General features: G+C 41.7%; 1 protein-coding gene across 1 annotated transcript in view; it reads left to right on the forward strand.

Annotated features, from left to right (window-relative positions):
* Positions 1-6721, forward strand: part of PEX7 (peroxisomal biogenesis factor 7) — a 94495-nt gene extending 87774 nt beyond the window's left edge. The window contains exon 10 of the mRNA XM_066248375.1: positions 6255-6721. Coding sequence (XP_066104472.1) covers positions 6255-6323 — 69 coding nt within the window. The 3' untranslated portion in view covers positions 6324-6721. The remainder of the gene's footprint in view (positions 1-6254) is intronic.
* The last annotated feature ends 7735 nt before the right edge of the window (positions 6722-14456 follow it).

Here is a 14456-nt window from a genome sequence, read left to right on the forward strand (position 1 = left end):
AAGGCATAGACCCCTAGAATCAGGTAACCCTGTGGGGCCCTAGGACAAAGCCCGCATTCCACTGAAAGAGCACCCCTGCAATTTTTTTTGCTGATTGCAATCTTTTACAGTTTTTCCTGACAGCAAGGTAATGGACAAAGAAGTGAGTCCTCCTGGAGGAGACTGAAACTGAGAAAGAGGATCTTCGGTAGATGAGAAGGGAGATATCCTATTATCGCTATCCCGAGTCTGGCCTTGAAGCAGTCTTCGTGGCCAGGAGTGTATTCCTGGGCATGGGAGGGAAAGATGGCTTTTGTCCTGAAGAAGCAGGGTGGGAGCTAAGCGAGGGTCCTTTCTGTATTTGACAAGCTAAGGAATGAGTGGGTCTCATCCTGTAAGGCAGATTGTTTTCATGTCATTCACTTTACATATATTTTTTCAGTGTGTGTGGTCTTTTTGTTAAGCCTTATTCTTTTTTTATATGTTTTTATTTATTTTTTATTTTTAAATTAAAATTTTTAAAAAAAATTTGTTGTCGTTAACCCTTATTTTTAACAAAGTCTTTTTCCCAGTGCCTTTTAGGCTGTTCTCAGGTGTGTAAAGGGGGACATGGAAAAAGAGCCCTGTGTTTGCTCTTAGTCACAGAATGAAGTAGGAAGCAGTGTCTCCAGACACCGCCGGGGTGACAGGGTGGCGATGGTCGTTGGTGAGAGTCCTGCCCCACCCCCAGGCCCCCTGGGGACCACGGTCATCTTTGCTTCCCAGGCCGTCTCCACGGTGCCTACCTTGGAGAAGCTGAGCCTCTTCATTAGTTTTAGTAAAGAGCTTTTTTCTTACTTTATTATTATTTTTATTGTAAACTTTTAAAAACTTTTAGAAGTAGATGGAGTTTAACTAATTAGTAAACAGAGAAATATTATTTGCATTCATTTGACTCTCCATTCACAGTTCTGTATCATTGCAGTTTTAGTTCTTTCTTGTATTACCAATTAAGTGTAGGTTTATGAACATTTACTCACTCAGTGTCCTTGACATTTGTTAGTTATCAGTTCTGATTAAATAAGAAGCTGGATTGAACAGTGCTGAATAAGGATCTGAAACATAATTTATGGATATTTTATATTAGAAACCTAAGTCTTCTCTGATTCTCTTCTCTATAACAGATGACAATGACAATATAGAAAGGCCCAGCCCTTGAAAAAATACACATATGAAACAGGGATAGCTTAATATAATGATCTTCGTGCCCCAAGGTAGAAAACCTTAGAACCTCAGGATATAATCCTAACTGCAGGATTAGACCAGTAACAGATGTTAGTTTGCTGTCTATGAGGCACTATTTCTAGAGGATAGAGCCAACAGATTTAGCTTCTGGTTCCAATGCTGCTACTCTAGTGTAAACATGAGAAAAAGTTAATCTCTGAGGTCTTCATCTATAAAATATGTTCTGTGAGCTAATCTATTGAGACAGTGTTATGTTATAGGAATACATAGTCCAGGCCCTCAAAGAGCTGAGACACACATGCCAGTAAATAAGTGCAGCTGAGCATTATGGGTACTGTGAATGACTTCTTGGAGGAAGGGAAGTTTAGGCTGATTCTTTAAAAGGAAGGCATCATCTCTAGGCAGGACAAGGACTAGAAGCAGAGGGAGAGGAGCTCAGAGGGAGCAGAGAGGTTATTCAGGGAGGGCCTCAGTAGAAGGATAAGAGTTCAGAGGCATGAATAGGGTGCCTGGATTTGAGTGTGAGCCTGATGCAGTGAGAAATAAAGACATAGATAGCAACCAACTATTGAAGCGTCTGGTTTTTAATGCTTAAATTACCAGAGAAGATGGGGCAGCAGGGGAGGGCAAAATACATAAAGGGGGTCAAGTATATGGTAATGAAAGGAAACTAGACTCTGGGTGGGGGGCACATGAAAGGATATGCATATGTTATACACTTGAAATTTATAAAATATTATTAACCAATGTAACCTCAATACATTTAATTAAAATTTTTTTGACTAAATGGTCTCTACTGTTTTATCTAGCTTAGATTCTGGTCTAAAATATTATTGATAGATCATAAGAGCTAATATATTCTGATTTATTCTTGTATTCACAGTCAGTGACAGGCAGATATTAGACTGACTGATATGACAGGTTTCCTTGTATAACTTTCGGCCTTTGTAACCATGAAGAGGTGGGAAATAGAGTGCAAATGACTTTGGCCAAAATTACTCTCTTGCTGCTTCATGTTACTGTTTACATTTTTCCTTCTTTTTTATGGTGGATTATTTGAAATGTGTTAAAGTAAGCATAATAGGGTTGCGGATGTCAATTATTCAGCTTCAATAATGACAACACTCTTGTTATATTTATTCCTCTACTTCCTTCCCACCCCTCGTTCAATTATTTTTATTGTCATTATTGTTCTTACTATTTTAAGGTAAAGTTTACAAACTTTGAAATGTACAAATCTTAGATAGATGTTTTGACAGATACACCTGTGTGATCTATATCCCATCGCAGTAGAAGACATTTGCGTCTCCCTCCAAAATTCCTTTTCTCTTTTCCGGTCCCTCCCCATTCCCACCTAACCTCCAGCTGGAAACACACACTCTCTCTCTCTCTCTCTCCTATTTTTTTTAACCCGAGATTAGTTTTGTCTGTTTTAGAACTTACATAATGGAATCTCTTGTATGTACTCTTGTTTTTGGCTTCTTGCACTTCAGCTCATCTGTATTGTTGAGCTTATCAGAAGTTCCCTTTGTTGTATTGCTGAGCAGCATTCTGTCATACGAATTTATTACAATTTGTTACCCATTTTGTCAAGGGACATTTTGGTTGTGTTTTGTGCCAGTCGCAGCCTCAGAGCAGCAATGTGATCAGTGTGATCGGCTAGAAACGCCTGGGGGCACCCACCTGGGCTTGTGGGAGCTTCCCACAGAGGTCTTCCCTTTCTAAACCAGTGTGTGACCTGACCGACCTAGTGGTTTTTAATTATGGTTGCAGTATGCGCTTCAGCAATAAGTGAAAGAGCTTATTACTTATAGGACCTAAAATAGACAAGGCACTTCAGGGGTTACACATATCTAGCTGTGTGGCTGGCAGTGTCTTTATTTGAGATAGCCTTTGTAGAAGCAGATCCCTCTTTGAAATGGAAGCTTTCTCATCAAAGCTTGTCAGGCACTTGACATTACCAGTAGAAAAGCCAGCTGTCAGGGCTTACACTATAGGTTGTTTCTAATTTTGTGCTATTGTGAATGAAGTTACTGTGAACTTTCTTGTATATACTGTTTCATAAACATGCTTTCATGTTTGTTGGGTCTAAGGATTGGTATATATTTAACCTTAAAAGAAATGGCCAGTTTTCCAAAGTGGTTGTACCAGCAGTGTATGAGCAATATAGCTGATCTCCCTGCTCGCATTTGACATTGTCTATCTTTAAGTTCAGCCATTCTCATGAGAATGTAGTAGTATCTCATTGTGGTTTTTATTTGCATTTCCCTGATGCCTGATGATGTTGAACATTTTTCATGTGCTTATTGGTCATTTGTGTATCTTGGTTTGTCTGGTAATAAAGTCTTTTGCCCATTTATAATTGTGTTGTCTTTTGATTATTGAATTATAGTAATTCTTCCTATAGTGTAGATACAAGTTCTTTGTCAGATGTATTTTTTGTAAATATTTTCTCCTAATCTGTGGTTTGCCTGTTCATCTTTTCAATAATGGATTTTGATGAGGAAGAGTTTTATTGATTTTAATTTACTGTGTTTACATAGATTCTAGTGTCACCCCGAATGCTTCCCCCCGTATTCCCCTCAACATCTCCCTTGCCCCCGTTCCCATAGCGCCCTCCCCCCTTCCCTTCAGGCTTATCCCATCCTATCATCATCCCCTTTCCCTCTGTCCTCTTTTCCTCTGGTCCCTTTGATCTCTCCTCTGTCTCAAATCCGTTCCTCAGTTCACCTTGTTCATTGGATTCCTCAAATGAGTGAGGTCATATGATATTTTTCTTTTTCTGCCTGGCTTATTTCACTTATCATAATAATTTCCATATCCATCCATGTTTTCGCAAAAGGTAAGATTTCCTTCTCTTTCATGGCCCCATAGAATTCCATTGTGTAATATATATGTACCACTGCTTTTTAATCCACTCATTCACTGACGGGCACTTGGGCTGTTCCCAGATCTTCGCTATTGTGAACAATGCTGCTATAAACATGGGGTGCATTTCTCCTTTTGAAACAGTGCTATGGTGTTCTTGGGGTATATTCCTCAAAGTGGGATAGCTGGATCAAAAGGCAGTTCCATTTTTAATTTTTTGAGGAATCTCCATACTGTTTTCCACAGTGGCTGCACCAGTCTGCATTCTCACCAGCAGTGCAGGAGGGTTCCCTTTTCTCCACATCATCGCCAGCACTTATTCTGTATTGTTTTGTTGATGAGCACCATTCTGACTGGTGTGAGGTGACATCTCACTGTGGTTTTAATTTGCATTTCTCTAATGATTAGTGATGTTGAGCATTTTTTCATATGCCTAATGGCCATATGTATGTCCTCTTTGGAGAAGTGTCTATTCATTTCTTTTGCCCATTTTTTGATTGGATTGTTTGTCTTCCTGGTGTTGAGTTTTACAAGTTCTTTATAAATTTTGGTTATTAACCCCTTATCAGACGTATTGTCGAATATGTTCTCCCATTGTGTGGGTTGCCTTTTTATTCTGTCCTTATTGTTTTTGCTGTGCAAAAGCTTTTTAGTTTGATATAGTCCCATTTGTTCATCCTGTCCTTTATTTCCCTTGAGCATGAAGATAAATCAGCAAATATATTGCTGTAAGAGATGGCGGAGAGCTTACTGCCTATGTTTTCTTCTAAGATGCTTATAAGAGTTTTATTTTTGATTGAATCTGAGTTATCATAATTTTTGGTTGTACCTTTCTGTGTCCTGTGTAAGAAAATTTTATATGCCTTCATATTGAGAATATATTCTCTTAAGTTTTCTTCTAAAAGCTTTGTACCTTTAGCTTATATATATATATTTAGGACTATGGCCCATCCACCTCAAATTAACTTTTGTTTAGGTGTGAAGTTGGAGTTGAGGTTCATTTTCTTCCATACAGATATCTAATTCTAGAACCTTTTTTCGAAAAGACTTTTTTTCCTTTTGACTTGTTTTGGTACATTTGTTGAAAAGCAGTTAAGTGTGGGGTTTATTCCTGAATTGCATTCTGTTCCTTTGATTTACTTGTGTGTCCTTATATCAATTTGCACTGTCTTGATTACTACAGTTAGTCTTGAGATGGGTAGTGTAGCTAGTATAATTTTCTTGTTATTGCCCAGGATTCTTCTGGCTATTTTAGGTCCTCTGCATTCTACATAAACTTTAAAATCACCCCCTTCATTTTTATTAAAAAGCCTACTATGATTATGCATTTTAAATGATCTGGGGGAGAATTAATTTCATAATATTGAAACCACAGATATATATATATTTCCCCATATTTATTCTTTAATTTCTATCCACAATGTTTTAGTTTTTAATGTGGACAATTTGCATATCTTTTGTTAAATGTATTTTACTAAGTATTTTGTTATTTGGTGCTATTGTACATGGATTTGAAAATTTATTAAAAACTTTTTTCCTGCTAGTGTATAGAAATATAATTAATTTTATTTATCAAACTTATACCCTGACACAATGCTATACCCACTAAGCTTTTAACATACAGTTCTGAGTACCATAGACTTTGTTTCCTCATGGGCTTTTTAACTTGAATGTCCTTGTCTCTGATGTCTGCCCCAAAGAGAGCCAGTAAGAATGCCATAGCATTTGTGAAGGCTTCTGACTTCACACTTGGATTTATATATTTCTCCCTAGAAAAGTCTCTATTAGAGCATTTTTCACTTTAAGTCTTGAATGGGCTACTCTTTGATGTCAGGAGCTGTACTTGATCTCTGTTTCGTCCTCACACTACCTCGCATGGTGCCTTTATTCACCAGGGAGTAGTACATCTTTCCAACAGTTATCTCAGAAGGCGCAGAGAATTAGGTAGCTCTGGAGTGGGGTAGAGCAGGGGAGGGGAAAATTCTTATAGGCAATGTTAGTCAATTGGAAACAAGCCCTGAAGTATGTCTTAGGGAAAATGGACCTTTATCAAAGACATCCTCTGTGTTCTTCCTATTTAAGGATAGGTTTACTAGCAATGGTCTGTTACACTCCAAGCGACTCAGACTTTGGTACTCAGATTTGAATTTCTATAAATTATGTTTTCTCTTTTTGTTTTCTAGGTGGCTGACTGTGCTTGGGACGAAACGATAAAGATCTATGATCCTGTTTGTCTTACTGTGCCTACTTGAGACATAACTCTGGTCAGAAGCAAAGAATATTGGCTAAAGAACTACTTAACAGGAAATAAATTAACTATTGATAACATAGTCATTATGCCTTTATATGCTATTTAGATTTCAAATTTTAACAATTTACCTTGAATCAGGTTTGAGACAGCTGATGAAGACTTTGGATCATCATTTAAGCCTGATACCTAAGCCATATTTTTTTAAATTTTAAGGAATATTGATATTATGGTGTATCTTATATTATCTATTAAAATGTAACCTCTGTATTATAAAATGGATGAAAATATGAGAGATCCATACATTATATAGATAGTGATATATTTCATTTTTGTAATTTTTGATGTAAAATATAATCACTGCTATTGATAAAAATCAAAATAAACTGCATCTCTTGATCACTTACTGTTTTATGACAACCCCAGCAGGATCGCGTTTTTCTAACGTAGTATGTGTATATATATATATATAAATACATACTATATATAATGCAGGTATATCTTTGATTTAGTAACAGGGCTCTAGTACAGATTAAATTTATTTAACAGTTATTTATTGTATGTCTACTATGTGCTTGGCACATAGACTGAATGGTTCTCTTGAGGACTGTCACCATGCTTGAAGCCATGCACTGCTACGAATTGAGCTTACTTTTTTTAAGAGTTATTCAAATATTTTTAGATATTGTATGCATGACCGACCCTATATTTTTCTCTTCCTACTTCCCTACTCTCAAATGTTAAACAACAACAACAACAGAAACAGAAACAAACAAACAAAACTGGTTACTGAGCAAAAAGTCTTAGGTCCTACTATGGTTTCAAGCAGTTATCCTTGAAATGAGCCCTAAATAATGCTATAAACCTTCCTCACTACCTCCCTAAGTCTCCTCAAAAAATTTCCAGGTGTTGATGAGCTGTAAAAATGTAGGTTAAAAGGGAAAAATTAATAAAGCAAACAACTTTGCATAACCTTTATATAACATTAAAATAAAATGTGTCATAACTGCCAAAAACTGTCATTAAATTTTGAACAAGTTTTTGAGAATTTTTACAGAGCAAAATATAGTATTCAAAACAAAAATACATAATTTAAAATACATGTATACTGTCTAATTTATATATTTCTTTGTTTACTTGTTCCAGGAAACAATTAAGACAGCTTATAAAATTAAAAAAACACACACACAAAGAAAACCAAAAAAACCCAAGATCACATAAAAGATAAAACAAAGACAAAAAGGCCCGGGAGTAGAACTTGAAGATCTATGTCTCAGAGTGCTAGACGGTTGCTCCTGGCAGCATGAATGGGAAGCCTGGTCAAGGTCGCAACTAACTATCGAAGGCCTGAGGGCAAGAACTCTGTCCCAGGCCTGGGCTTGGCCTTAGCATCATGCCTAGCACATAGAAGATGCTGGATAAATATTGGTTAAATGAATGACTGGAGTCAGGGAAAGTACAACTCTTTTTAGTGCTTAGACAAATCAATGCTAATTGTTTTCGAGAAGCCCCATAAAGAGGACACCGCTTATCATGAATATATTGTAAGGAAGAAGGAGCTCAAACATATCCTTAGAGCTGTCACGGCGATGAGATTCATAGAGCTGTTTCTTGTTGCTTCCCTCCACAAGAACTAATGGCATCACACCAAGTGCAGTTCAATAAAAGCAGGTTCACAGTGGGTGTTCTCTGTATCAGCAGAATTTATAATAGACCTGCAAAAATACCTAACCCAGATCATACTTATAATTAATTGAAATTACTTATTTTCCTTTTAGCATGCAAGAGATTTTATTAAAATAACCTACCATGTATCTTTTGAGACAAATATTTGTGATTTAGAAGCTGATGCCTTTTCTTGATTAATTTTTTCCCTCTATTTTGGGGATATAATAGATATTTAGAATACTGACTTCATCATACTTAACTCAGGTTCTTGGAGTCTCTTAGTATAAATGAGCATGGGAGAACATTTATCCAGTGGGTTCCTTAGAGATAAGATTGGAAAACTAGAAGAAAAGGAGCTAGATTCTCTCCAAAAAAGAGAATGGGCAAGGTTTTGGAGTTCTTGGCAGTTCACAAGCCGAGATGCCTCTGATTTTTAAGAGGGCAAGAGTTATTGCCTCCAAACTGGGAAAGTGCATTTGTCTCCTGGCCACTGAGCTCTTAGCTTTCACCCTGTCTGCCTCCCCGGGTTCCTTCTGCGCCTGCAGGGATAGCACAGCACTGAAGAGTCAGTGCAGGAAAAGGGGACACAGGTCACAGAGCATCTTTTGTGGCCTGTGTGCTTTGTGAGATGCCCTTTTACTCTTTATAACCTCCCTGCAAGGAAGCCCTCCCGGTTCTCCAGACAAGGAAGCGAAGGCTCTCAGGAGTCGTAATGCTCAGAAGTGTGGAGCTGGAATTTGAAATCTGCTATGACTGAATCCAAGCCCGTGGGCCTGCCACATGGCCTCAGGATAGCAGAAATGGGCCCACTGGGAAATACATAGTAAAGACATGGAACTCCCTGGTGGCTAGATCCTGATCATTTTTGAGAGAACTGACAAAATTGAGTTTCCTAGTCTGGAGTGACTCTCACGAAGTCTGTCACCTCCTTTGGCACTTTCTATCTGCACATCTTAGATATGATTTGGCTCCTCCAAAAAGGGACTCATTAGTTTCTTATTTAACGGGTCACTTCCTGTCTTCTCCACCTGGGTCTCCCACAAGCCTTTGCGCTCATGTTTTTCTAACCAAACTCATCTTACTCACTAAATGTGCTTTTGCACATGCTTTTTCTTTTATTGCCAATACTGTCCACCGGGGCCCTCAAGGTCTAAGAGCCATCTGTGTTCCTACCCCTTTTCGCACTTCTCCGAGGCACATCAGATGGGCCACTAAGTCCAGTCCTGTCCCTTTTGTTTCATTCTGCCTCCCACCCTCCGTCCCACCACCACTGCCCCAGTTCAAGCCGTCATTAGTTTTTCTCATTGCAGCTTCCTACGTGACACATCTGTTTCTCGTTCTGTCCCCTCTGAGCCATCCTCTTTAACACAGCTGCTGGAAACAGATCTAAAATGCAATCTGATTACGCCAATTTCAGTGTCAAACCTTTGTCTGCTTATAGGCTTGCCTATAAGAAAAAGTTGAAGCTCATTAAGCAGACGGCCAAGGTCCTTTGGGGTGAGCTCCTGCCCTTCTCTGCAGGATTGCTTCTGTCCACATTGTCCCACGCCAGTGTGCTCCCAAACTCCCCATGTCCATAATGCACGTTTCGTTTCTCTCTTTGCTCAAGCTGGTCCATGTGCCTAAAAATAGCATATTAAGAGACATATATGTACTGTAATTTTATTTTTATTTTTATTTATTTATTTTTTTGTATTTTTCTGAAGCTGGAAACGGGGAGAGACAGACAGACTCCCGCATGCGCCCAACCGGGATCCACCAGGCACGCCCACCAGGGGGCGATGCTCTGCCCCTCCGGGACGTCGCTCTGCCATGACCAGAGCCACTCCAGCGCCTGGGGCAGAGGCCAAGGAGCCATCCCCAGCACCCAGGCCATCCCTGCTCCAATGGAGCCTCGGCTGCGGGAGGGGAAGAGAAAGACAGAGAGGAAGGAGGGAGGGGGGGTGGAGAAGCAAATGGGCACTTCTCCTATGTGCCCTGGCCGGGAATCGAACCTGGGTCCCCCGCACGCCAGGCCGACGCTCTACCGCTGAGCCAACCGGCAAGGGCTGTAATTTTATTTTTTTAAAGGGGATGTGTGTGTGTGTGTGCGCATGTGTGTGTAGTATGCAAAACTGAAGGGCTCACACCAAATGGCTCTTGGTTTGGCAAATTATTACCCATTATTTGAAAGTCGTGTGAAATAACTAAAGAAAAAGATTGATAATGTATAAAAATTAAAATAGTAAAATATGCCATTAGCAAAGCTAAAAGAAGACATATTGGAAGGATAGATTTGCAGCATATATAATAAATGGTCATCCAGAATTAATACAGAGCTCTTCAAAATCACTAAGAAGATCAGCAAACATAAAAGTTTGTCCACTTTTATCAACAGACGAATCACAGATGTAGAAGTGCAAATGTTTAATATACTTTAAAGAGATATTCAGACTTTGTCTTATTGATGACAAAGAAAGGCAAGTTAAAATGAAATCCCATTTTTGCTTATCAGTTTGGCAAACATAAAATAGTAATAATATCCAATTGTGGTTTAAGTAAAAGCACTGGCATATACTTTTCTGCAAGACAATTTGATATACTGTATGAGGTTTAAAATTCTCTGTTGACCCAACAGTTCCATTTTTAGGGTTCCCTGCCCACGCTGCCTTCTCCTGCCCTTCCTCTCTCCCCCCTCACCCCCACAAGTAATTACAGAAGTAGTAAGTCCAAATGTCCAAGGATATTCACTACATCATTGTTTGGTAAAATCTAGCATCTGTCTATAGAAGAAAGGTTATACTATAGAGCAGTCACTTAAAAGAATAAAGTAGAACTATGTGGCCTAACATGGAAAGATAACATTGCTATTGATATGTGTATTATCTACTTCTCTGTAACAAATCACTCCGAAATTTAGCAGCTTAAAACAAAGCTATCTTTGCAGTTTCTACAGGTCAGGAATTCAGTAGTGGCATAGCTGAGTTGTTCTGGCTAAAGTTTCTTTGTGACATTGCAGATAAGCTGTCACCTGGGTCTACAGACATCTGAAGCTCTACTGGGGTAAAGGATCAGCTTCCAAAGTCACTCACTTGGTTGGCAGCAGGCCTCAGGCCTCAGATACCCGCTGTGTGGGAACCTCAATAGGCTGAGTGCCCCTACAACGTGGCATCTGGCTTCTCCCAGACTGAGTGATACAAGAAAAAAAGAAAAATCCAAGCTGGAAGCCTCAGTCTTTCATTACCCAATCTCAGGAGTGACACCATCTCTTCTGGTGTTGGTTACACAGACTGACCCTGTACAATGGGCAAGGGGTTACCCAAGGCTGTGAATATCCAGAAGTGGGGGAGATCTTCAGAGACTAACTTGAAGAATGGTCACCACAATATGCTTTTAAAAATAGCATATTAACAGACACATGTCTATTATATTTTAATTTTATTTTTTTCAACAGGAAAACTGAATGGTTCACACCAAACTGAACAGTAGCCAGCTCCGCGTAGCAGGGGTATGGAGTTGGGAGTGGGGAATATTGAAAATAGCACGTTCACTTACTTATAAAATTTGTTTTTCTTTTGTATAATGTATGAGTTGTTATTTTTATAAGTAAACCTAATGAAGTAAGACCGTATTTCCTTCTGCAGGAAGCCTTCCGTGGTTCTGGGATACCGTCAAGCTGACTTGATTGCCTTCCTTGTGCTCTCCTGTTCCTGCCACAAGCCCCTGTGTCGCAGGAGCATTGCCGTGTGGCCTCTGCTCCACCCGTGGATCCTGAGGACTGAGCGGAGTGCTCATCTTGGGATCTTCTGCGGCTACCAGACTGCACAGCACAAAATACTGGCTCTGTATGTTTATCGAATGAATGAATTTATCTAAAGCCATCAATATTTATTGAGTAGCTCCAAAGATAATCAAACTGGAATCTAGACCCTTGATGCCTTGATACCAGTCGACCAAATAGCTTTTTGACCTTCATTTCAGATCTACATTCTTGTTCAATTATCCTTGCCAAACACAGTATTCTTATATCTCATTTTTCTTTGGGAGTTTATCTAGCAACTGGTGTGGGAGATGGTATTAATTTATTTTTAAAGAAAATGAAAGCCCTAATGGAAAAGAATTATATGCAATAAAGTAGAGAAAATGTACTCTGTTTCATGTCAATGTAGGTTTCAAATATTAAGCTAAATATTCTTGCCTAAATGAGAAAGGTAAGATAGCTGAATCAGCCCCAAATCTTTTACCTAATGTTCATGTCACAAATGGAAGCAATTATAATTGCTGGCAGAAATGAATCATTCCAAAACTGGGTCTGTGCAGACAATTCTTTATTATATTCACTTAGTATGGCTTAAAGTAACCATCCTTTAATTGCAGTGGTCCCCGGAAGCAGAGATGTTATTTGCTGATGGCTTTAAAAAGTTAATTTCCAGAGAGCTTTTTTTTTTTTTTTATCTGAGTGTACTTTGAATGTGTGCTTATAACACACACACACACACACACTTTGAACTGTTGCTTCAGACTTCATTATTTCCTAAAGAAAGAATATCAACACTGGAAAAACACAGAGTCCTTGAAACAGCGAATGGGTAACCAGAACTTTTAGCAACAAAAATCAAAAGTTCCACAGGGCACCAGAAGTATGGGTTTTGGTATAATGCTTTGCAGTCTTTTCCTGGAAAGTTGGCTTAGTGGACCATTGGCAAACATTTTCTTGAATGCCCACCTGTGGGGGGGGGGGTTCCCTACTGGGCACTCAGCACAGGCGCTGGAGGAGGTTTGGTTGAGATCAAGCTTTCTGTCACCAAAGTGAGCTTTTCATTTTTCTGCTGCGGTAATAATCGCAGCTTCCATCTGGGCTGGAAGTGCCGCGTTCCGCATAGAGGTGGAAATATGGAGGAGAAAGCAAAAGAACCACTAGAGAAATGGCTCGTGTGTATTAGGGCAATGTGGTGCAGCATTTAAAGGTTAGGAGGTTGGTATGCCGGTGGGGGCGTGTGGAGGAGAGAAGTGAACGAAAGGAGAGGTGGAGCGCAGCGATCTCGGAGCTTTCTGCCTCAAACCCAATCTCCGACCAAGTCCATCATTTTTAACCAGCGTGAAAACAAAACTGTGTCTGGCTCTTAAGTGATGTCGGCTGAGCGAACTTGGTTAGTGCTGAGTTTAGGGATCTGAGCATTACTTTCTAGGGAACAAAATTCTAGAATAAAAGGATCATAAAAGTTTTGCACTGTAGAAAAGAATTTTTTTTTTTTTTCGTAGCCAAATGAGAAGTAAGCAGTTCACAAGTCTTGCGGGGCACAGAGGTGCCCGGGCCCGGAAGGTAGGAGGTAGGGGTTGTCCTGCTCGCCAAAGCGTCTCACCACGGGCCACAGGTGGAGGTACGCTCCGGGGACCCAGAGAAAGCTACACCTAAGTCTCAGCTCGGTCTCGGTACCAGTTCCTGTCCCTACCACACACACGCCCTCTCTCCCCTCCCCCAAACAGACGCGACCGGCCTCTCCCCGCCCACCCCCGGGGCACGGGCGCTCTGGCGCTCCTCTGGAACCCAGAGACTGCTCGCTGTAGAGACGAGCTCTTTCGCTCATTTCACATCTTTGCCTCCCTGGGAACACGTGCCCCCGCCCTCGCCCCCGGGCTCCACAGCCACTCGAGGCCACTGCGCGCCCGGAAGATACTCCAGAGCCGCGCGCGTAATTCCAGCCCCCGCCCCCACGAAAAGCGCGTGGACGGGGTGCGCGGGGCCCCGGACAGGATCCCGCCAGCCTTCGCGCCCTATGGCACGCGGGGACAGTGTCCTGGTGCCGTGGGTTTCCTTCCGTGTCTGGGCGTCAGCGCCCGAATCTAGAGCATCAGGGAGCTCCGCAGTCTGCTGACACCCACGTTTCCCGCTCCCCGACCCGCACCTGGACTAGGACCCGCGGTTGTGCGGAGCGTGGTTAAAGCCCAGGCAGCGCAGGAGGGGAGGTGGGGAGCCTGGGCGCAGTCACTTGTTGCAGCTAATAAACGGTGCTCGACCCTTGGGCGCTGTTTCTAACACCTCCTTTAGTTGCGCCCGGGATCTCCCAACCTGGTTCTCTGAGCTTGGAGCCGGGAGGAAGGGGCAGCCGGAGTAGCTGGCAGCGAGGGAGCAGAGGGGGGCCGCGCGCCTCGAGAGCCCGCTCGGGGGGGCGCCGGGGCTGGAGGGCACTGGTCTGGTCCCGCCGGCAGCAGCTGCCTGGGCTGCCCGCTCCAGCGCTCTTCCAGACGGTGAGACCGCGCAGGACACAGCCCATCGCAGCTCGTCACCTACTTACAAATCGCTGTCGCTAGGATTCCCGCCACTCCTCTCAGACCGGCCCCCCCAGCCCTGCCACTTTTCGGAGTCTTCCGCCCCCGCCACTGCTTCCCCGGAGCTGCGGGGCAGTCGGACGCGGAGCCGCCGAGCCGCGCGGAAGCCCGGCTGGAGCCGCCCTCCGCCGCTGAGCCGGCGCCCCCTGCCCTTCGCCCG

Source organism: Saccopteryx bilineata, chromosome 12 (genome assembly GCF_036850765.1).
Source record: "Saccopteryx bilineata isolate mSacBil1 chromosome 12, mSacBil1_pri_phased_curated, whole genome shotgun sequence".
Lineage (NCBI taxonomy): Eukaryota > Metazoa > Chordata > Mammalia > Chiroptera > Emballonuridae > Saccopteryx > Saccopteryx bilineata.